Source organism: Cucurbita pepo, chromosome LG10 (genome assembly GCF_002806865.2).
Source record: "Cucurbita pepo subsp. pepo cultivar mu-cu-16 chromosome LG10, ASM280686v2, whole genome shotgun sequence".
Taxonomy (NCBI): domain Eukaryota; kingdom Viridiplantae; phylum Streptophyta; class Magnoliopsida; order Cucurbitales; family Cucurbitaceae; genus Cucurbita; species Cucurbita pepo.
This window is the reverse complement of record NC_036647.1, coordinates 174,651-197,205: the sequence shown is the minus strand read 5'-3', so window position 1 is coordinate 197,205 and position 22,555 is coordinate 174,651. Positions and strand designations below refer to the sequence as shown.

Here is a 22,555-nt window from a genome sequence, read left to right as displayed (position 1 = left end):
ACTACCATACAAACGAGACATCGTTAGATCTTCTTATATTTCTGCATTTATTATAGATGTAATGTGGCCTTCACTTTGTTTGATTATTTTTATAATGTTGTTGTATTAATGTAATATAGTAAATTATTACCTATATGCCAAAGGTTTCACTTGTTTCTAACTTATACGAGATTATGGTTGCACGTCGATACGTGAGGGTAACTCTTGTTTTTTTATCCATAAACGTCTATGTAAATGAGCATCGTTTTGAAGCTACACATACGAGGTTAGGAGTGAGATTTTGAAATATATTTCGACAGTGTATTAAATATCAAAAGCTATCTTTCCCATTGTATCCCTCTAGAGGCTGGACGGCATTTCTGACCACTTCTAGTGCACATTTTTCTTGTCTTAAGTATATGGGGTCTCTATAACCGATCTTGGATGGAGAAGATTAATTCACCTCTTTTGGAAGATAACTCGTGTAACAAGCAAGCAAGAGAAGTCACCTCTCGAAAAACTCGCTGAACAATGCAAAATTAACATAATATATTATAACCTACCAACTTGATTATAAATTTGATCTGAGTGATTCAACATCGTAGAGAATGTAAAATTTTAGCCAAATATTCAGTTGATATACAGTTGCTACTTTCATCATTTACAAATAGACTTCACACTTTATGTATAAAAAATAACATTTGCTAGGTACGTCACCAAATACATGTTAAAAAAGTGTAATTATATTTTTTTCCGAGTGAATCATTCTTATGATCTGGACAATTAAACCATGTAAATATCTGTCTTATAAATAACAAATAACCAACTACCCACCACAACACACACAACACAACAACTTAGGTGTTAGACACTAAGATTGTATAAAAATAATAATTAGTTTATGTGACAATAACATAGTTCGACAGTAACTGACGTGTACTAGCTCTTTCAAGGACACGTGTCAAAATTTCTATGTGTTCATTTGCTGTATAAAAAAAATAAAAATTTAGTTTACAAAGGTTAGTTTGAAACAATTTAGTCCACGTACTTTAGAATGTATAGCGATTTAGTTCATATTATAAGATATATAATTAATATTTAGATAAAATAATTACATATGTAAATTGAAGAGTAAGTTGGGAGTAAATGCATCCGTCATATCTCGTCAATGCACGAGATGGATGAGCTAAGGCGTAAAAGGTTACCTTCACTACTTCAAAATAAAGTAATTATATGAAGGATAGCCTAATGTATCTCATTTCTCTCGTATACAAGGTGGAAGGAGGTCGAATTGGATTAACTAAGAACTTCACTAGCTAAGGTCGCACGAGATTGAAAAATTAACATCGGCATCAACCCCACATAGGCTAAGGCAAACAATGGAGCCTTTGGGTAAATTTTCGTATGATTGGGTCATAAGTTACGTTTTTGGGCCGAGATTTCTATTGGGCTTTTTTATTTTCCTTTCTAGTATGTTCCTTAAATCCAAAATTACCCCAGACGTTACAAATATAAAAATCAATAATTAATTTAAATGCTATTTTTTTTATTGTATATATTAATTTGTAAAAATAAATAAATAAATGATATATTAAAATTTACCACCTCAACCTTTACAAATTTATACAAATAGCGGTTAAACTTATTATAAGATGGAATACATTATAAGATCATTGTTTTAAAATAATTAATAGCGATAAAATAAGTACAATTTTTTAAACAATATATAGCCAAAATTGGTTCAAAGTAAACAACAGAGGTCAAAGATATTTTCAGCATATTTGTTTATTTCCGATAACTTCAGTTGCGGATGTGGACGGATCTTTTTAGCGAAGGGGGAAAACAGTGGTGAAATCAGCGGGAGGAGGTCATTGGAGCTGTGGTCTAAATCCTTCAACAACCGCCATGGAAATAACCTCCTGCTCCACGCTCTATACTCATCCTATCAAAAGAACCACATCTTGCAATTGCTTCTACTCCCATGCCGCACTTAATCTGCCAACAACCAGATTCCATCCGTCTTCTCCACATCTCTCTGTTTTCTCGAGAAGCGTTAGCTCCATTGGGAAGAGTTTACGAATCAGGACACCAGTTGCTCCCAGCACTACCAGCCGTTCTAACAACTACTCATCCCAAGAACTCGCGGTTCTTCTCGAAGTTGAAGGGTGATTTCCTACAATTGTTCTTTTAATTCCACGCATTCAATCTCTTTACTCATTATTGCTGGTTCGAATTGTTTTGCTTATCCGAATACGCTTCTTCTCTTTATGGACAAGTATTACACAAATACCTAGCTAGTGTTTAATTTTAAGAACGTATTGACGCCGTAACACTTGTCTTTCTCAGTTCGACTTCTGTTTTAAGTTCACGAAACTGCTTTGTTAGCTTTATGGTGTCATCTCTAATATTACCATTATTATTTTTTATCTGCCTGCACAAACGCTCTTCCGGTGGACGCCGTTTAGATCAAGTCTATCAGATGCTTGAATTACGACGATTTATTCCACCGTTTTTGCCCGACCAATGTGCCTTTAGATTTCTAAATCAATGTGTTTACTTTTTGCAGTTTAAATTCTTTACGTTCTTTAGTTTTATCACGTGCCTAACCAAGCTCATCTTTTATCTTGTTCGCATGTTGAATCAAGAAAATTTTAGGCCATTATAGGACACCGTCAGAAAATCGGTAGACAGTACTCTTAATTATTGGACCTACGATCTTTCGAACGGCCCAAGTATGGAAACTGGCAGTTTTGGTTGTCTTCCCTCATTTGTAGATCTAAACGAAAGAAAAGATGATAGAATTCATTTCCAGGCAAATACTTGCATCAATAGAGGCAACGTTAACCATCATAAACAGTACATAAATGTTAAAGAATCACAGAGTGGGAAATATCTCTGATTTATTTATAATAATAATTATTATTTTTAGGAAAGAGAAAGAATCTGATTCAGACCTGAAAAATGATTGGACTACGTTAGGATTAACTGGCAGCTTTAACTACCCCTCGCCCCTTCACGTCGGTGAAAATAACTAAATATGAAAGATGAACAACCAGATCTTATAAGCTTTCACCAAGAGGAACCAAGTACCGGATCACTCATCTTAGACTGTGGCCTTGTTCCCTTCAACCTACCAATCACTTCAAACGGGCCCTTGTCCATGTCCAGCTGTTAAAGTAGACCAAGAAGGTCTTTCCCTTTCAAACCATATCTCTGGATGACTAACTTTTTGTTTTACATCTTTGAATACGTACTAAGTTCCTTATGAGTTGTGATGATTGTGTTGCTCGTAAAAGCTTCTGCGGATATTTGATAAAACCAGAGAAAGAAAGACAAAATTTTGAGAAAAGAAGTTAAAAAAAAAGAAAAAAAAAAGAAAAGAAAAGAAGCATAGTGTGAACGCAATGTTGCCAGGGAGGCAATAGGCTGCATTGATTTGAGTTTGGGTCGTTGGACAATATTGTCTTGGTGATTTGACCTAATAAACAATCAATATTTTATGCTCTCCAATTTTGTAACGTTTCATGAGTCAGGCAGGTTTGGAGTTTCTTCCCTTTAACTCTTTTTTTCCCTTCCTTCCAGAGTCCTTGTGGATGCATATCGCTCAACTAATCGCCAAGCTTTCAATGAGGGTGCTAATCTTTTCATACTTCTTCATCAACAAATCTAAATTCTATAGTTAATTTTGATTTATGTGTTTTGGATGATCATTATCTAACTTTGTGCTGACAGCATTTCGGAAGCTTGGACTTGACTGTGCAAATTGGACTGATCCTGTATATTCAGACCTTGTCAGGTTTAGCTCTTGCTGATACGATCTAATCTACCTATATTTTGAACGAATGCCATTATGCTCATATTTGTTTTCAAAATGAATATATGATAAATTTAGCATCTTAAAAATTTATTCACTTTTTTTTGTACAGTTCCAGTCTGATTTATTCAATTTAACAAAATTTAGGCGTCTTTGCTTTTCTGACCATTCGATGTTGAAGTTGGTGGACTTTAAGCTTAGTTTAGTGGGAGAGATACAGACCTCTCGGATGTTTGTTAAATTAAGGAACAAGGTATTTGTAGATCAATGAAATATATAAGGGAGAAGGGAGGAAAGGTGACCCTTGAGCCACGGGAGGTTACATGAAAGCCCTCCAATTAGTCAAAATATCATTTAGAGGAGAATCGTTACAAAACTCTATAAAGCGTACACCAAGAAGCTGTAACAAAGAGGGTGTCCATAAAAGATTAAAAAATTCTACAAACAATTTGAGGTCTCTATCCAACCACCACAAAAACTTTTGATAAAGTTTGAGCCAAAGAAGTTTCTCCTCATCTTCAAATAGACGATTAAGGAAAATAGAGAAAAGGTTATCAGCCACTTTACAGTACGAAATAAAAGATCATTGAGAAGAAGAAATCAACATGTTCCAGAACCCTACTTGGCATAGTATAATCAAGCTAAGGCTCTATCACTATCGTGAGTCAAGATTATTGAAAATATTTTCAATTTCTTTCACAGGAAGAATGCTGCTAATGAGGAACGGATGCTAATTATGTATTTTAACCGTGTGAGTTTCTTTTCTTGTTTTGAGATTCTGACCTAGTATTTTTGGTCACTGCTTCTTTTTCCTTGGGTATGAAATACATTTTTCAGTCAGTCGAAGTGTTTCTTCATTACAGATTGGTTGGCCGACTTCACTACCAACAAATGAGAAGGAATCATTTATTAAAAGTGTTCTGCGAGAAAAGGTACTTCTGTTGACCATATATGCATGAGATATCTGGCAGTTATTGCTTAGGCGCTTGATTGTAGGTTCCCTCAGGCAGTTAATTCAAAGAGAAGTGCATAACCATTATTTTTCTTGCAGATATTTGCTTGTATTCAGAAGCTTCGAGTTCTGTAAAATTTACCTATATATCTTAAAGTTTTCTCTTCTCCTCACGAGAGAAGGGTTTAACCATTCGGTTAATCTTGTCTCCCTTCTTTGACATGTCTTTGGAAATAACTTAAATTGTATTGAAATGTTATTAGTAACAAAGCTTGCGATGAGGATTTTCCATCCTTTCAATTTCCGACATCCATGCATTTCTTGGCAAAAGCTTTTAATTCGATGAAATGATAAAGAAAAATTGGATAATTAAATAACTTCTTTGTAAAAAACAAACATCTAGCCTTGATAATCTTGACTCACTCCCAAATATACAGGTCCTCTCTATCCCTTTCCTAAAACTATCTTGTATTTATTCCTTTCTAAACTACTTCCTAAGATGACATCTTTCTGCCCCCAAATTCGAACCCTTGGATGAGCTTAATACCACAAACCCCTTATCCATGGATAATTTCATTCGAGATCGTGATGGAGGACATAGCTTACGATCATCGGCTTTTATCATGCCACTAGGCATTTGATTAAGTGTTTCCCAGGTTTGGACCTAGGGGTGGGTGCGGGTGGGGAGCAAAGCTCTGACTCCCATTTATCCACAAAAAAAAAAAAAGGCATCTTTCCTTATGAAGGGAGGACCTGAATTAGTGATCTCAAACACGAATCTAGGATCTTGTTGAGATTGGAGTTGAATACAAATGCTTACAATCTTACTATGTATTGAGTCTATTTACAATGAAGAACAAGTGATTGTCTGGATTAGCCAGTCACGTCTAGGTCTTATTCTTTGTTGATATCTTCTGGTGCTTAAGTTTGTATGCATGCCCCCACCCGCCCCTCTCCATCTCCAACTATTTTTTGTAGAATATACTTCTTTTGTTATACGTTATATTCATTTGTTATGGCATTCCTCTTGTGAGTATTACAATTTAAACTGATGCTAAAACAATGTTTTTTTTTTTTTTTATCTCTCTCCTATAATTTTTAAAAAAAAATATGATGGAACATTTTTTTGATCCATTATTGGCAGAAAAATGCATCAGATGAATTGATGGTCTCACAAAGTTTACCTTTACGGCCTGGAGTTGAAGAGTAAGTGCTCCTAACTGAATCCTGGTTGAATGGTTCATGGGAATTCCTGTTACGTCATCTATATTGTTTAATTAGTCCATCTATTCTAATTTGGACGCCTCTTTCTTGTTAGAGTGGAAATAAATTGGTTTCCTATGATGTTTGGATGCCGTGTTGGGAAATTGACTTCTTTCTGTTATCATGTTATATTGTTTTGATTTTCTTGCTCATTTGGTTTTTATTTTATTTTTTTGAGGAAGAAAATACTGTTACGCCAGGCTATGTGATCCATGGTTCAGAAGCAATAATGCTCATTTAGTTACTGATTTGTCTAAATCTTTTTTATATGGGCTTCCCATTTTCAATATACTTCCAAATGGAAGAAGCCTGATTCTCTAATGCTCATTTTATTCAAATGACCACAACATGCAAGACTGGGATCTTTCTGAAGAAGTCCTAGTTAGCTCCTCAAACTTGTTGGCTGCAGCATCAGAAGATAGAAATAAAATAGGCAGGCATATTAGCAAGCATAGCTTAATCTGATCAAGATCATCATGAAATGAAATTGGTTTATGAAATTCTAGGAAATGTAAGGATTTTATCCTTGAAATGTTATGAAAAGTGGGAAAATTAACTCTCCTTAGAAACTCATCGGTCGTTTATCAATCTATAAATGTTAGGAGCTTTGTAAGGGAAGATACAATTTCAGGCACAGTTTCAGATATTGCTTAATGTCATGCTATACACGTTAACCTGTTGCTTGCTGCTTTTCACTTCGAATGAGATAACACTTGCAATAATAGTTGATATCATGTCAATTGTCAAAGTGTATCTACAAATCAATCTCTTGATTGTTTCTTTATTAAATGGAGCTACATTTCATTTCTGCAGTTTCATTGACAATGCATATGACGAGGGAATACCTGTGATTATTCTCACAGCCTACAGCAAAAGTGGAGAAGAAATTGCTAGGTATATTCATGTTAATGTTAAAGATACCACAGTTAAAAACATTTTTTTTTAATGTTGGATTAAAAGTCATTTTCTCACAATTTATAGAATGTTTGTCACAGTGTTGTAATTTGTTTGTTTGTTTTTTTTTTTCTTTTAATTTTACAATATGAATGTTAAAGCTAATATTTCCAATGTGTTTCTTAATTGTTAGATCTATCATTAATAAGCTTGGACCTGAGAGAATATCCAAAGTAAAGATAGTTGGGAATGAGGAGACAAGACAGAGTTTATACAGTGAAGTTGTGCGTGGTCAAGCAAAGCATTCAGGTTTGGACGAGCAACTAGCTAAGGAGGCAATGAAAGCAGGTAGTCCTTTTTCCATGTTGGTTGACATGCTTTCTGTCACTCCAAATTTAAATATTGAAGGTTGGATACTGAAGGGCTGTATTCTTGCTTGATGGGTTAGCTTCTGCGGAGAAACAAAGGATTGCCGAGAAAGTTGCATCTGCGCTGAAGTTGAGTGTCGAGATAAATACTACCTCATCTGAAAGGTCAGTCCGTTTTTAAAATTAAGTTGATGTGAATGTGTACTATGGTTTGCTTTTATTTTTGTATCGTTATCGTTATTGTTGTTAATTATTATAATTTTCATGTTAATGGCCAGCTGACCGCCATGAAATGTAGGGCCATCAATCATTTGATACTGTGTGTGTGTGTGTGTTGCGGTTCTTGCACAAATTGCTTTCCACAGACAAAAAAAAAAAAAAAAAAAAAAAAAAAAAAAAAAAAAAAAANGTTCATTTGTAATTTAGCTTGGTTGGCCAATTTTTGAGGAGTCATATAGAGTTTAAGAAGAGAGAAGGTCCTGTATTCTTACAGCTTGCCAGTACTGGTACCTGGTCTCATGAAATGGGGGAGGAAGCTACCAAGTAAAATTGACCAACCTTTCATCCTCTCCTTTTTAGGTTAGTTTCATAGCTGCTTTCACCTTCTGTCGTACAAAATGCTCACTAATGATTATTAAGGAATGTTAGAAGACAATGCAAACAATGGAATTGTAATAGAAGTAATAGAAATGGACCAATGGTTCAATTGACTTATGGTTATAAAAAAAGATATGTTGCGGTTCTTGGAGACCCTTCTCATACTTTTCCTCTGCACGAAAATATGTATTGTGCATGCTTTTTCATCTTATAAACTTACACGTAAAATGCACATGTATCTTCTTTGTAGTATTCATGGGACGCTTTTAGAAGCTTGGTTATGTGGTTTATTTTCAAATTCTAAGAATCCTATGATTGCAGCTGTCGTGATATATGCACTATTCTTGGAAATTTATTTTAAATAATTGGATTGCTGGTTTATCTGACAACAATGTTTAATATTATATATGTTGGTTACAGAAAGCATTATCTTGTGCGTTAGTTAATATCATTGTGTATTTTTCTTAGTTTGGACAAGATCATATGTGCATTGCGTGCTGGAGCAGAACTTGCGGACATACCTGTTTCCAATTGCATCCTTATTGCAGGAACCCAATCTGGGGTTGATGGAGCTGAGCGAATAGGCATGCCGCGTATTGTGCTCCGTAGCAGGTAATCCCCAATCTAGATTCTCAAATTAGATTTCACTTTTTTTTTCTCCCTGATTATTGTAAGTTTACATCTCGGGGATTAGTATGCAGGCACTTTTAGAGTGTCTTATAGGACAAATTAGGTATTAATACATGCTTTATTAGAATTAATCAAGTTTTCAGCAGGAGAAAAATTGGACCTCAGAAGTTTGTTCAAGGTAGGAACCCAAGGACTCGGGAATACAGCTGTGGAAGCATTTAGGGTCTTTCCTGAATGTCATCCTCTTTTCTCCTTCCTCTTCCTCTTCCTTAATAGCATGAAGTTAAGAATCTATCTGCGTCAAGATAACATCAAGAATTGAAATTATTGGACTTGAGCCATAGATTGAATATAGAAAGGACCCATAGTTGACAGATCCGAGCACTCGTCTTTCTATCTTTAAGTAACCTAATCACTTTCATGCTTCGTATGAAAAGCTGTACTTTTGACGAGTCTCTTTACCAAATCATTATGATTTATATCAAGATAGTGGCACTACATTTGTCTAAAAGCTAGAATCCTTGATGATATAACTTGTCAATTTTGTTCCTCATCATGCGTCAAGGCTTGGCAGGAAACATCTTGCTCAAGTTGGACTTGGATAAAAAAAGACTGCTGTCAATGTCGATTTTAGCAATCAACATAATCTGCAATTTCTAGTTGTAACGTAACGACTACATGCACGCTTCCTAACTTCCCGGTCTTTATTTTTTGTAGTTTGACATCACGAGCTGAGTTCCCTTCAGCAAGCGCTATAATGGATGGCTTTGGAGTAGGTGGCTTGACCATTACCAGATTACGGCAAAAGACATGGTCCTCAGATGCATGACCCCATTGTTACTTGCTGTTCTCTTCATGACCGTTAAATCAGTGTTATGACGAAGCCTTTGTCCTATTTCCCGACAATTTTCATGATTCGAATTTCCATGTTTGCGTAGACATGTATGGCCATGGCTTATATTCTTGGGATTTTGAATCCTTGGGATTTTGAATCCTTGCTACCAAATAATAACCCTCCTTGAGCTGCAAAAGTTCTGAGAATATCTTCCAAAGAAATAGACGAGATTTCATCCTAGTTTGTTGTTGGGTACCAATGCGAAGATGCCTTTCGTCATTTAGAAACTGAAACACCTTGGCATTATGCTTAAAGTTACAGCAATGTAATAAAGACCAAAAAAATAAACTTCTTTCAATAAAATTATGAAAAACAAAACTAGAATTATAGATCGAAAGCTATAACCTTCCAGAAAAGTTATTAAGTCTCGCTCTCACTTCTCATGGGCTTCATGCACAATGTCAAATTCTTCTCTTCATCAAAATGCATTTCCACCCTTTTAAAAAGAATAAACTGCTTCTAAGCTCTGAAGCCTTCATCTTCACGTCCACTATAAATTATAGCGGGGAAGATATCTGCAATTCTAAGATAACCAACAAACAATTTTCTATATGTGCAAAGGGGAACTATAGATAGGCAGATGCATCATTTAAGTCTAACTTGGAGGATGAGATGCACTTGTTTCTTGAAGATAGACCTTAGCTCTTCATTTGCTTCAATACCTATTCTCCTGAAATTGTGAAATTGAACGACTTAAATTTCCATGCTCGAAATTGAATTGTTGTATAAACTCAGTTGAATACGTAGAGGAATAGTGAGAGAAGTACAGACATCCTCCCAATTCAAAATGCAAAGAAGATTACAAAAGATCAAAGCTCATTAGATGGAAGATTATATGTTTCCAGTTAGATCAAAATAAACAATATCATTGGGGCATACTGGAGAGTGATTTTGAATAAAATCACTTTCAAACATGCTTTTAATCGTTCAAAACCAATTTAATATTTTATTTGACACTTTTAAACAAAATTTTCAGACAAATTCGATAGTGATTCTAAACACGACAAAAGTGACTCCACATTGGGATCTCTTATCTCTTATGTCCTATGAGAACTTTCTTCAAAAATTAATGATGGAATTATAGAAGTAACTTATATCAACTGGTTTGCAACTTATGTCCTATGAGAACTTTCTTAAAAATTAATGATGGAATTATAGAAGTAACTTATATCAACTGGTTTGCAAAAGTAGACATTGAAGTGATAGAACTTACCCAATTTTACAGCCATTTTTCCCCACAAGAATTTTGCGCTGACTTGGTTTATTAGTGATCAAGTGTTGCTCAATCCTAAGAGAACCGTCTCGAAATTCTTTCCAATCAACCAGGCGATGTTCGATTCCATAAGGAATTTCCTGAAAATAGAAGCAAAGTTCTTGGATAAAAAAGAATTTCTTGGCCAGCCCAGATAAAAATAAAATAGTAATGACTACCTGATGCACATGGTCTAACAACCGCTCCCGAACAACTTCAAGTGATATGTTCTTCATCATTTCTTCATTCATAGTGTATGGATCTTCATCCCAAGGTCTTTTGACTGCCTAAAAAGGGAGGGGGAAACCAGGTTTAGATGCAGGTATAAGCTGAGTGAACAGAATAATTAGCTGGCTGATGGCAATAAAAGATGGGAAAAAAAATTGATACAACCACCTTTAAACTATAGGAGTTGTAACATTCACAACCTCAATGTTTCAATTTGACCAATCACCTTTAATACCTAAGAAATTGTTGCATTTAAATCGAAAATCCACAAGTTTAGGGTGTTGATTAATCAAATTGAAAATTTGAAGGTGTGATTGTAACAGCCCCTAGAGCCCATGCACAACTTTTGTAGTTTTCCTCATATCATAAGTTTAGCATCATCATCAAACTTGTGAAAACATCAAATGACAAATGTAAATCTATTTTGATCCCTAAACTATACCGTTCGTTCCATTTTAATCCCTAAACTTTCAAAATATTTATGTTGATTCTTGAACTTTTATATTTTGGTCCCTAAATTTTTATAATGTTTATTTTAGTTCACAAACATTTTAGAAACAACAACTTCGGTCCATGTTATATTATTTTTCCATCTAATTTTCACTTGCCTAAGACTTGTATCTGATATGCTTGAAATCCCACTCATATTAACATGTTAGTACATAGTTACTTTGTTAAAAATGAAATACAAATAAGGACCAAAATAATTATTTTTAAAACCTTTTAGAGACTAAAACATACATTTTAAAAGCACAAGGATAAAAATGGAACAAAATTGAAAGTTCAAGGACCAAAATATACATTTTTGAAAGTTCAGAACAAAAATATACCTCTTGAAAGTTTAAGAACCAAAATGGAACAAATCTAAAATTCCAGGGACTAAAATAGGATTTAAACCTATAGATTAACTCTTTCAAGCAAAGATGAGTTTAAGACCATTTGGAATATTTATTAATCAAGTGAAAAATCCTCGACAGACATATTCCTCTGAATAACAGTAGTGAAACAAAATAGGAGACATGCCTGTTCTATTAAGTATTTTGAAAGATCTTTTACTCCAGCTCCCTTTAGCCCCGAGATCATGAAGTACCTATACGGAGCTTGTTCTGTTAGTGAAAACAAATGCTCAAGAACCTCTAAGCGAGTCAACATTCTAAACAAGAACCAATAATACCTTTCATATCCGGGAAGATCTTTAAATTGTTCTGCAACTGTTAACAAGTCTTTCTTGTTTTCGACTAAATCAACTTTGTTCATACATAATATTCGCTTCTGCTTTGGTTGTGATGAAGCTCCCATTCGTTTGATCAATCCTACCACCCTTGAATCAGGCCTATAGAAAATCCAAGAGATAACTGCTAAACCATTAGAGCTGACCACAAGACTAGCACAATAAAAGAAAAATAGGAAAACTTGTAAAGCCTATGGTTATCAAGCCTCTTATTTGAGAAACCTATATTTTAACATTTGAGACCAGGAGAAATTCCTACTAACCTTGTAAGATGTCTGTGGACGTCAAAAATAACTATCAACACATCATAAAGTTGAACTGAACTCCAAGCACTTTGCACACGCACTTTCATGTCTTTATAAGGAAGTCCCTTACTCTTTAACATAAGCCCTGGTGTGTCGAAGAAACACTGAATTGGCATAACGAATCAAGAAAAGCCCAAATTAGCTATCTAGTAATGAGAAATCACAGAACAAAGCAACATTTCCTCACAAAAATGTGATACATACAATTTGGGTATTTCCTTTGGTCATTATTCCTAGGACTTCGTGAGTAGTGGTATTTGTCTTCCGTGAAACTGCAGCAACTTTAGTTCCCACCTACACAAAAGAAAAAAAAACATAACAGGATCACTTCCAACAATCTCTTATGTGATAGTCAATACAAGCTGACTGTTTCCACATAACCACCTTTATATTAAGCAAAGTTAAAAAATGAAGAAACGAAAAATTTCAGACTAAAAAAGGGAAAAAGGCAGTTTTTCAGTTCAGGGAACGACAATAATTGGTTTAGTATGCAAAGCTTGAAAGAAAGAATAACAACCCTAAAATTTTCCACGAATCCGACAATCTTGCAAAAAACGAAGTTTTATCAAATTAGCAGTTTTAGTACTAGTTCATCTGAGCATCTGAAAAAAAAAAAAAAAAAAAAAAAAAAAAAAAAAAAAAAANAAAAAATCTTCTTGAATGCTCTAAGCGACTACAGGTTTCAAAAAATCATACGAAAAATGAACTGGTCATAAAAGTTAGATCAGTTGTGCGGGCCAAAGGAGTGAAAGCTTAAAGAACGAACCATAAAGTTTGTCAACGCGGACTTGCCAGCGTTTGGTGCTCCAATTATCCCAACAGCCAGGGACTTCTGGTCCTCCTCCTTCACCGTTCTCTCGTCATCTTCTTCCTGATCGTCAGCAGTTTCCAACGCCGCCTCAAGCAGAGCCTTGGCAAGCACTCTCCGTCTCCTTTCCTCCTCCTCCTCCATTATCTTGTATTTTACTCCCTCGGATTCTTCCCCAAATATCAGTTTGTCAGCTCTTGCCCTGTATTTTTTATCCCAAGTGGATTCGGCAGGGGAGTGAGACTCAGTTTTAGTACACGAATCCATGTTTGGAATAGTGAACTGCGAACTATCAAATACAGAATCCGGAGCATTTTCAGTGTCCGAGAAAGTAGGGTTGTGATTCGGATCGTCTTGCTCAGGTTGGGCAGAGTAACATCGATGGGAAAACAATGGATTTATGAGGAAAGTCTGGTGGGATCGAGAAGAAATCGTCGTGGCTATTCTCAGAGCCCTTAAAGCGTTCATCTCAAATTCTCATACAAAGCATGAAGGAAAGAAGATTGATGAAAGAGAGAGAGAGAGAGCGGCGCAATGATATGAACAACCAAAGAAGAAGGGCTGGCTCTGCTCGCAGCAATTGGGGTTTTTGGGGTTTAGAGGTTCTGTGATGGTGTCCCACAACTAGCGGTGGTTTCATTTCATTTGTTTATATAGGGAGAAAAAAGAAAAGAAAAAAACAATTTTACCAAAAATTTGATCCAATTTTAACAGAAACTTAAAATATATTTTTTCTTTTAAATATATTTTAACTTTTAAACTTAAGTACTTCAATTTTAAATCCTCTAATAAATCGCCACTTCAAATATTATATTTGAAAAATAAAATTATTTCTTGCTAAATAAATCATAAAACATTATCTTAGAGTTCTTATGAATTTGTATACTGTTCTTTTCTTCTTCTTCCTCTTATTATTATTTTGCTAAAATTGAATATTGAAGGAATCATGTTTCCTTTCCAACACAGCAGAGGGAAGAGTAGAGAACCGACGAAATATATAGAAAGGAAGATGGAGTTATCTTCCAAGGCCGAAAATGCAAATCTTTCTCTAAACTCAAAAACTCTAGTAAGGAAAAAATGGGTACAAAGAGGTTTAAATTACAGAAAAGAAAAGAAGAGAAAAGAAAAACTCCCTCATTTAAATCACCTTTCAATAATTGACAACATAGACAGGAAAAAGAAAACTCTGTGTACTGTCAATTTCTGGCAATGCATTGAATTCAATGTAGATGTTGAAGTTGAAGCTTCAATCTATGAAGAATATCTGTTCTCGAACATTGCCCCTGGTGACTTACAAATTCCACAGCTTCTTCTGAAACCAACTGCCACAGACCAATGGAGGAGCCTTCAATTAAAATGTGGCATTCGGCCAGCAAGCCTGCTTTCCAAGATTCGTTTGTCTATGGCTGCATCAATTGAACTCATCTGAAACCAAGAATACGACACAAAATGATTAGACAGAAAATATAGAAATGATGCCATCGCCAAATCATATGGTTGAGTCCTATGTAAGAGGTGCCAAACATTGCAAAAGAGGCTGACCTGGTCAAAGCCGTATTCACTGATCGATCATAAAATAAATTGTAATGATGCTACAAAATGAGCAAAAATCTGTAGGGTATATAATCTTGTTCCACCCAAATCCCCACACTTAGGCAACAAGCGCATAGGGAGAGTGAATCATAAATAATAGATTAAAAAGCCAAAAGGAAGAATTGCATATACTACGGTCTTAAACCATGTTCATGCAACAATAGGTAAGGCCTTATACACACTGTAAGTGGGATAACATAAATACCTACTTGAGCCTTTTGATGCCACAAGATTGGTGGTATGGCGTGCAAACTGGAAAATGTCAGTTAAATAAAACAGCATTTACATGATCATGAAGTTCGAGGTAAAAAGTGAGTTCAGGCTCAAGGTTCTAAGAAAATACATTCTATAAAGTGTAAATAAAATAAAAATCAGATTTACTTCGACATGTATACTACAAAGAATCCAAAAACAGAAACATGTACAGCCTACCGCACATGGTTAGAGACTTGAAACCAACTCCAAATATTTAAGTTGTAGTATAACTTACCTGGCTAGTTTCATCATGCACCTGATACTTGGTTAAGGACATTCTTCTTTCCTCCTGCACGTTTACCATAAGAAAGTGAAACCAGGTTGGAAATCTCAAGATAAATCATGGTAGATCAGCACACAAGAAAACTTACCATAGACATCGCCTCATCATCCCAAACCAAATATACTTCGTTTGTTGATGGCTGAGTAGGAGCCTTATTTGCAATTACAGGAGGTGGTCCGATAGAAGGACCACCCGTATTTGGTCCCGAGGCATAGGAGTGTGAATTGCTTAATATTCCACCTACAACATTAAATGCAGATAAGGCACCCTGTTAAGTAGTTAAAAAAAAAAAAACCTAGATAATGGCTCTTCTGACTTTCTACAATTTTATGCAGGAGTTGGTAATTGAAACTACATTAGGAGAAATGCATAGATTGTAGTTCCTATTGAAATTTAAAATTGAAATTACTAGTGGATAACCCTTTAGAAGAGGTAACCATGCTCGAACATAGAAAATTTAAGATTTGTTGTTTACGACTTTATGTAAAGGCCAAACTTCAATTATCAACAAACATGAATACGTATTACCGTTGCATACCAAAAAAAACCTCTGGAAGTACTACTATATTTGTCCTTATTCAATGCATTGGGATAAAACCAAACTGGATCAAGCTTTGTGAGAAGTCATATAGAAGAGACTGCATAAAGTAATTAGTTGCACCTGGAACATTTGGAACCTGATTGCTGATAGTAGAAAAGGAGTTAGTGCCCAGATGTGTCACTGAGCCCTTGATATCTGCTGCTGAGGTCAAAGGAATGCTTGTTGAAAGTGTAGATGAAGGAAAAGGAGAGCTTTGAGTAGGTCCGTGGTTATTATTAACAACAGGGAACAACGGCTGAGATACAGAAACTGAAGGTGTGGTTGAAGTCAATCCAGGATGTGTTATTTGTGAAGACTGGAGCATAGGAGTTGATGATACTGGAAGTGAGGGCCTTGCAGTCTGCACAGGAAATAGTGGCTGCTGAGCATAGCCCAATGGGGCAGGAGCCGAAATTGAAACGGCTGAATTTGGAGGGAACCAAGGTTGGGGACGAGGTGGAACCGGCCAGGCAGTAGGCTGTGCTTGTCCAGTCGAAGGATAACTGCAGTAACAAGGTAGTTGGTTGAAATTACATTGTTTGATAATTTAACATTTTACTGAAGTTAACACAAAAAAATGCAAAAACTTCAAGTTAAGCAGCAATAGTGATTGGAAGAAAAAAAGGTAGGCAGATACTTACATAGGTTGAATTGCAGCTAAACCTGGCTGAGGAGGGTATACAATGCCCAGCGATCCGGGCACCACACCTCCAACCATCTGAGTCGGTGGCATCTCCACTTTGGCCACCTTTGATAAGGACTCTTCTTCTACAAGAAAGAAGAGCATTTCCATAATTCTAATTATACCACTATTCCCAATACCACTAAAAAATAAAAATAAAAATTCATAAGAAACAAACACAACAACAATCATCATTATGTGGCATAAGAGCTCAGCAGAGAAGTTTGGAGAACAGAAACAATAAGCATACCATGTACCCCCCTCATAATTTGATTTTTTTAAAAAAAATCAAACAATATTAGATTATTCAGGACCATCAGTAATTAAGCATAGCAAGTATATTGGATCATAAAGATTATTTATAGTTAAGCATGATAAGTGTCAAGTTTTGTGGCAGGTTGGCTTCTTTTTGGTCATTTGAGGTCTTTGGTTTGAAAGGAATAACAGAATTATTAGGAATTTTGGAGGGAGCTTACGAGGAGGTTCGTTCATTAGCCAGGTTTAACATCTCAATCTAAGCATTGGTCTCCACAAATCTTCATAATTACCTGTTAGGTCTTATTCTTATGGGTTCGTCCCTTTTTGCACGGCTAGTTGGTAGGTTTCTTTAGTCTAGGTTGTTTATTTGTATGCATGTTGGTCTTTTGCTTTCTATTCTTTCATTTCTTCCCTACGAAAGCGTGACAATTTCATTAGATAGGGTTGCATCTCAACAAGTCCCATCGCCTCACATTTCTGAGGTTATTTCTGAAGAATCTCTGATTCAAAGGGCATAAAATAACATCCTCAGATATTACTGGGTGGCTTCCAAGAATAATTCCTCTTCAAACCACGATCTAAATGAAGAAGGTTCTGTTTCCTATCCTCAGATATTTTTTATGGTTAGTTTCCTTAAGGAATTGGAATGAATCATTCCAAGACCAAAACACAAATAATACTCCTTAGTCCTTAGGACTTCGGACTGTACAGGTCATGTAGTTTGAGGACTGTCACCTATTAAAAAATTAATATAGTCTGCTCCCAATCCAACATAGACGCAATCCCTTCCACTAACCTCCTGAAATTTTATATACCTCACCACAAACGTACTTAGGGTCATAGGATTGATCTGGTTCAACTTTTAACCATAACTTCCGGGGAAACTTTTTTTCTTTTTTTGATAACTTCCAGCTTCTTCGATGTGATCTCTTCTTTTGTATATTCCATCTAATCAATGAACTATCTATTGTTTTCTATTATGTAAAATAATAATACGCACACAGACTGCTCCAATAAATTTTTTTAAAAAAACTCTGAGATACTATATTTGTCAAGGATTTATCATAGGAAAGAGCATAGAGATACTATGGGTGAGGGTTGAGGTGGGGATGGGGATTGGGCAAGTTAACTTTTACTGAACTTACAGGAGAAATGTCCCCTATTAGACAAGAATAACGGGGGGATTTAGCAAATTCACGTCTCAGTTTGGAAAATAAAAGGAAAAAAAAATATTTTCTTGTAAAAGAGAGTTGTCCTTGCAATAACACAAACATAATAGACCCATAAACTCTGTCTTCATATATGCCTATTTACACGTACGTATATGTATGGATGAGAAAGACTGAGAGAAAGAGGAAGAGAAGTAAGATATTAATAGTAATGGAGGTAGATAAATATAAAGACAGTGCACGTATGAGTTATATAGATTCCTCACCGTCCTCGCCATAGTGTGCTGCCAAGACATCGGGAGGAATTCCTTGCATTCCATATATTTCAATATCTGTCGATTCTCTGCCTGGTTTTGCATTAGGAACTCTATCACAAGATCACCACCAACAACAGAAACGTTAGAATATAAACGTGACCAACACAAAATATACCAGTTCAGGAATTAATTAAAAAACAAGTGCTTGATCTTATAGGAAAAACAAAAGCTCCATTGATGGGCAAGTGTATCTGGTATATCTTTTCCTACCTACTACAATATCTCAATATACTTTCATGTTCAAATCTTACAATCTCGCATGCGGTAATCTATGGAAGGAAGAAATGTGAACTCTACCACATTAATTCCTACGACGTTGAGAAGTATATAATACAGTCCACCAATGAAACAATTCATCGCGATTGGAATGAAATATAGCGTTGAATAAGAATTTCATCACTCAAAAACATATTAAGGAAGATGAGTTCAATTAAAAAAACGTGACTGGTCGGAAAATAAGTGGCTTAAGCAAGGCAGAAGATACCCTCGAATCTTTGCAGACAAAGAAGGCGAGAGAGGAATACACTAAAAAAGGTAAAAAGTAGAATGTAGACTTCTAGTTGAGGAGAGAAAAGGAGAGGGGGGGAAGGAGTTTACATACTTGGTGACCGACTCCTTGTGAACCTGAAGAACGTGGATGACCATACCACCAGCAGTAGAAAGCTTCTTGTGACAGACATGGCACTTGAAGTGTTTGGCCTTCTGATGCTGCACCAATATCTTCTCGTCGTCGAATTCTCTGTCGCAATAATAGCACCATACCTTAGACGACACCCTCTTCTTCTTCTTCCCCATGGTCAGAACGCACACCGTTGCGCTTCAATTCAAATCCCGAAACGAGACGAGTTCTTCCCAAGGCAGTGGATTCTGGAAAAATGAGAAGGCGGGGAATCAAAGGAACAGAGATCACGAAGATTTAGGGTTTTGTTGGTGGGGGAACCCCTATCCCGAAAGGGGGTTTTCTTTTGTCTCCCGACTCGTTTAAGCCCTCACGCCGATCTCTGATACGAGTAAAAACTCGCTCGCAGCAATTTCCGATTTTTCCTTTTTATATTTTTCGTCTCGATCAATGGTTGCTTTATTTATATATATTTATATGGACACTCCAGCTCAGTTACCGTCTATTTATCTTTTCCGGAAGTCAACAAATTTAAAATAATAATAAAATAAAAAAAGACCCTTACAACCATAAATATCTGCTGTATAATTATAATATTTGCCTTCAAGATAATTTATGTAGCTAATATGCGTATTTTTCTTCTTTAGGGAATATTGTAATCGCTTAAAGGAATATGATTATCCATAATTTAAACTCCTAAGCTTGGCTTACACATTATTTGCATTGGTATGGTTATTATACCATTTTGGGTTTAATTTGCATTCAACTTCCAAATTTTTAATTAACTCGCAAGAGGGTTTGGTTAGTTATGAAGTATGAATTAGGGTAAATAGGGTTTTTCACATTTTAGAGCAAGAGCATGTCCCAACTACCGGAAGGAACCCCCTACAAAGTTCTACAAACCAACCCTTGGTGGTAGCCAAAGGATGAGGTTCTAAATCTGATGTTCGAAGGTGTCCTTCTTGTTAAATGGTGTCTTTCCTTGGACTATGAAGAGATTGAAACCATCGGGATTATGTTATAAAGTTCTAACTATGAAGCCAGAAATACAAGAATCTAAAATTTATTCTAATTCTCCCCAACCAACAAATATTACATCTCCTCTTCAAGTATAACATCATTAGAAGCAAAGAAAAGAAACCAAGTCTCAATTGACAAGCAGACAGTCTGACCACACATGAGACATTATCATCTGGAATCCTGGAAAGGTTAAGCTCATCAGAGCCTCTCCCTCTCTCATTTCCTATTCTTCCTTCTTATTATTGGCCTGTGAGGGGTCCTCTGCTTTCCCAGGAGACTGGTTTATACTAGCTTTTGCCTCGGCAACAAATGCAGGATCCGGTTCATGTTTACTAGAGGGTTCTTTCATTGCCATGATAATATAAATAGCAATGACAACATTGACTGATATGACAGCAAGGAATCCACTCAAGAGTGTAAGAGAATGCGGATTCAATTGTGTTGAACCTGGTCCAGAAGAGTATTTACTTAGAAATGTAATCACGCGCATGCAAGAAAATAATATGAGAAGACAGGTTGTTAATGACAAGAAACAAAAAGTACAAGATCAAAACTAAAAGAACGAACAAAACGGCAATAAAAGATAATAATAAACAAATATGAAGTAATACTTTTGTTAAACACAAAATTCATTATCTTAGAAGAACCAAATCAGAAGTCGTGTTAGAGTGATTTGGTAATGACCAACAGTTATGAGTAAAGAAGGTAGTGAGGAAGAGGGACAAGCATTATTGAGAGAGGTTTACACTAACCTTGTTCAGGAAGGAAAACGAGGGGGTTCAAGGTTTCCACGTTCCTAAGAACTACTTTACATTTCACATAAAAGTTGTTTCTATACTAACAAATTTACAGACAGGAAGATAAATGGATTATTATGAGCGTGCGATTAAAATTTTAAGATTCCCTAAACGTATACATCATCAATCAATAATTGAGTCTGACGACCAGTAGCCATGAAGCAGTAAAGATGGCATACCAAACCATGCTCTTTAGGTAACACCATCCAGACAAGACCAAAATGCACTTACTGGTAATTATCAGAATATAAAAAGAAAGCTAGAAAAGACTGGGTTCTTTATATCAATGAGGAGGTAAGTTAGTGTCAGGCCTCTAATCACAATATAACAAGAGGGGCATAAATGGGAGGTCCAATTCTTAAAGTTAGTGTAATCTGGTGTGGGCTTTTAATAGTGTGGTAGGCAGCGTGTGTGAGGGTGCTTTTGAGAAAATAGTATACTGCCTAGAGAGAGCTCTTGGTTCCTCTTGAATTGGGTAATGAGTCCAACACAAGACTAGTATCTCGGATTCATAATTAAACACAAGTCTGCACATACTAAAAAGATGACCGCTAAAAATCTTGCATAAGCAACAGATGCTAGTATTTATGCTAATAAATCTTACCAGGAATCAAATTGTGGTTAAAACCATACAACAATATGATGGGAGTTATCCACATAAACAGTGATGCAATGAAGAACTTCGTAATGACGCCTGCCATTGGTGCCTTCAATTTGTCAACAATGTTTGGAAAGAGGAAGTTGTTAGATATATGATTTTAAGGGCAAGCCGCAAAATAGACTAGTAAATTCACATACTTTGAAACAAAGTAACATAAAATCACATATGCTATTTTAGAAAGAAATTTACGTTTCTATTCGCAATTTAAACCCATAAAACAAAAATCCTCACAAATTAGATTTCATAAACTTTATTATCCTGTATGCCAGCAGCAAGCGGATACATGCGCGAATGAAAATGGAAAAGCAGTAACGCGTTCACAAATTTGAAGACCAGTGATTTCGTTTACAGGTGAAATAAAACAGAAAGGAGAAAAACCACAGAGAGAGCAAAGAAGTAAAAACTAGAAAAAAGAACACAAATCCGATAGACGAATCATCCACTTATACGCAGTCTGGATTAGAAATCCCGTGTACATAATTCGTAAATGCAAATCACAAACATTGAGTGACCCTTACTAGATGGCTGGTTGGGAGCACGAATTAGGGCTTCGAAGTTCGGAATTGCGGCTTCTTCAAATGCAGTCGCGAGAAAGGTGAGCGATTTGAGGTTCTGACGAGAGAAATGGAGATGGTGTCGAGGTTAGGAGATTTGGAAGTGGAAGAAGGGAAGAGGAGGCGTCGAGGAAGAAGAAGAAGAACGATATTGTTTGGGTCTATTATGTGGTTTGTGCACCAAGACTGCCCTATACTGTCTAGGCCTACTACGTAGTCTCCACGGAGGCATGCTTGACATCTAGAATTATGGTTGTGGGAGGCTGAGCCATAGGTATACCATCTCTTACTAGACCTTAGAAGGTCTGATATACATTTCTATGGGTTGGACGTCACGCACTTTGCGAAGTCACCCCTTTGTCTTCCTAAGCTCAGTAAGTTATAACGTGAACCCTCTCGACCTCATCACAATAACTCGAATCTAGCATCGACAGTAATAGAGTGAACTTTCACTATTAAACACTCTAAAGTGTAATCATAGTTACCACTTTTCCAAGACAAACATCAAATTTTTACAGCCTTGCAACCACTCATATCCTACTAAACAGGGT

At 35.9% G+C, this 22,555-nt stretch overlaps 4 protein-coding genes across 7 annotated transcripts; 1 reads left to right on the top strand and 3 right to left on the bottom strand.

Annotated features, from left to right (window-relative positions):
• Nucleotides 1–1,746: 1,746 nt before the first annotated feature.
• LOC111803610 (CBBY-like protein) lies at nt 1,747–9,572 on the top strand. 3 transcript variants are annotated; one of them, XM_023688103.1, is made up of 12 exons: nt 1,747–2,144; nt 3,562–3,611; nt 3,712–3,775; nt 4,496–4,544; nt 4,657–4,725; nt 5,890–5,951; nt 6,822–6,902; nt 7,096–7,250; nt 7,351–7,435; nt 7,764–7,849; nt 8,336–8,479; nt 9,215–9,572. In XM_023688103.1, exons 1-11 carry the CDS (start codon nt 1,885–1,887, stop codon nt 8,449–8,451), a joined length of 1,077 nt encoding a protein of 358 aa, XP_023543871.1. In that variant the 5' UTR covers nt 1,747–1,884; the 3' UTR covers nt 8,452–8,479; nt 9,215–9,572. The 3 variants fall into 3 exon arrangements, with proteins under 3 accessions (XP_023543871.1, XP_023543870.1, XP_023543872.1); XM_023688102.1 differs by lacking the exon at nt 7,764–7,849; XM_023688104.1 differs by lacking the exon at nt 9,215–9,572 and having other exon boundaries at nt 7,697–7,849; nt 8,336–8,442.
• LOC111803609 (GTP-binding protein ERG) lies at nt 9,351–13,828 on the bottom strand. Of its 2 annotated transcripts, XR_002816402.1 has the most exons (9): nt 13,175–13,828; nt 12,613–12,702; nt 12,367–12,512; nt 12,047–12,205; nt 11,896–11,962; nt 10,824–10,931; nt 10,606–10,745; nt 9,738–10,062; nt 9,351–9,619 (listed from the first exon to the last, which is right to left on the bottom strand). XR_002816402.1 is itself a non-coding variant. In XM_023688100.1 (8 exons), exons 1-8 carry the CDS (start codon nt 13,682–13,684, stop codon nt 9,978–9,980), a joined length of 1,305 nt encoding a protein of 434 aa, XP_023543868.1. In that variant the 5' UTR covers nt 13,685–13,828; the 3' UTR covers nt 9,609–9,977. The 2 variants fall into 2 exon arrangements, 1 of the variants encoding a protein (XP_023543868.1); XM_023688100.1 differs by having other exon boundaries at nt 9,609–10,062.
• Nucleotides 13,829–14,214: 386 nt separating this feature from the next.
• Nucleotides 14,215–19,397, bottom strand: LOC111803835 (protein SUPPRESSOR OF FRI 4-like). The gene is made up of 7 exons (XM_023688420.1): nt 18,955–19,397; nt 18,303–18,403; nt 16,569–16,695; nt 16,009–16,430; nt 15,436–15,587; nt 15,300–15,353; nt 14,215–14,641 (listed from the first exon to the last, which is right to left on the bottom strand). The coding sequence occupies exons 1-7, from the start codon at nt 19,146–19,148 to the stop codon at nt 14,564–14,566; spliced, it is 1,128 nt and encodes a 375-aa protein (XP_023544188.1). The 5' UTR covers nt 19,149–19,397; the 3' UTR covers nt 14,215–14,563.
• Nucleotides 19,398–19,967: 570 nt separating this feature from the next.
• Nucleotides 19,968–22,548, bottom strand: LOC111803138. The gene is made up of 3 exons (XM_023687421.1): nt 21,969–22,548; nt 21,394–21,496; nt 19,968–20,439 (listed from the first exon to the last, which is right to left on the bottom strand). The coding sequence occupies exons 2-3, from the start codon at nt 21,488–21,490 to the stop codon at nt 20,216–20,218; spliced, it is 321 nt and encodes a 106-aa protein (XP_023543189.1). The 5' UTR covers nt 21,491–21,496; nt 21,969–22,548; the 3' UTR covers nt 19,968–20,215.
• Between the last annotated feature and the right edge of the window lie 7 nt (nt 22,549–22,555).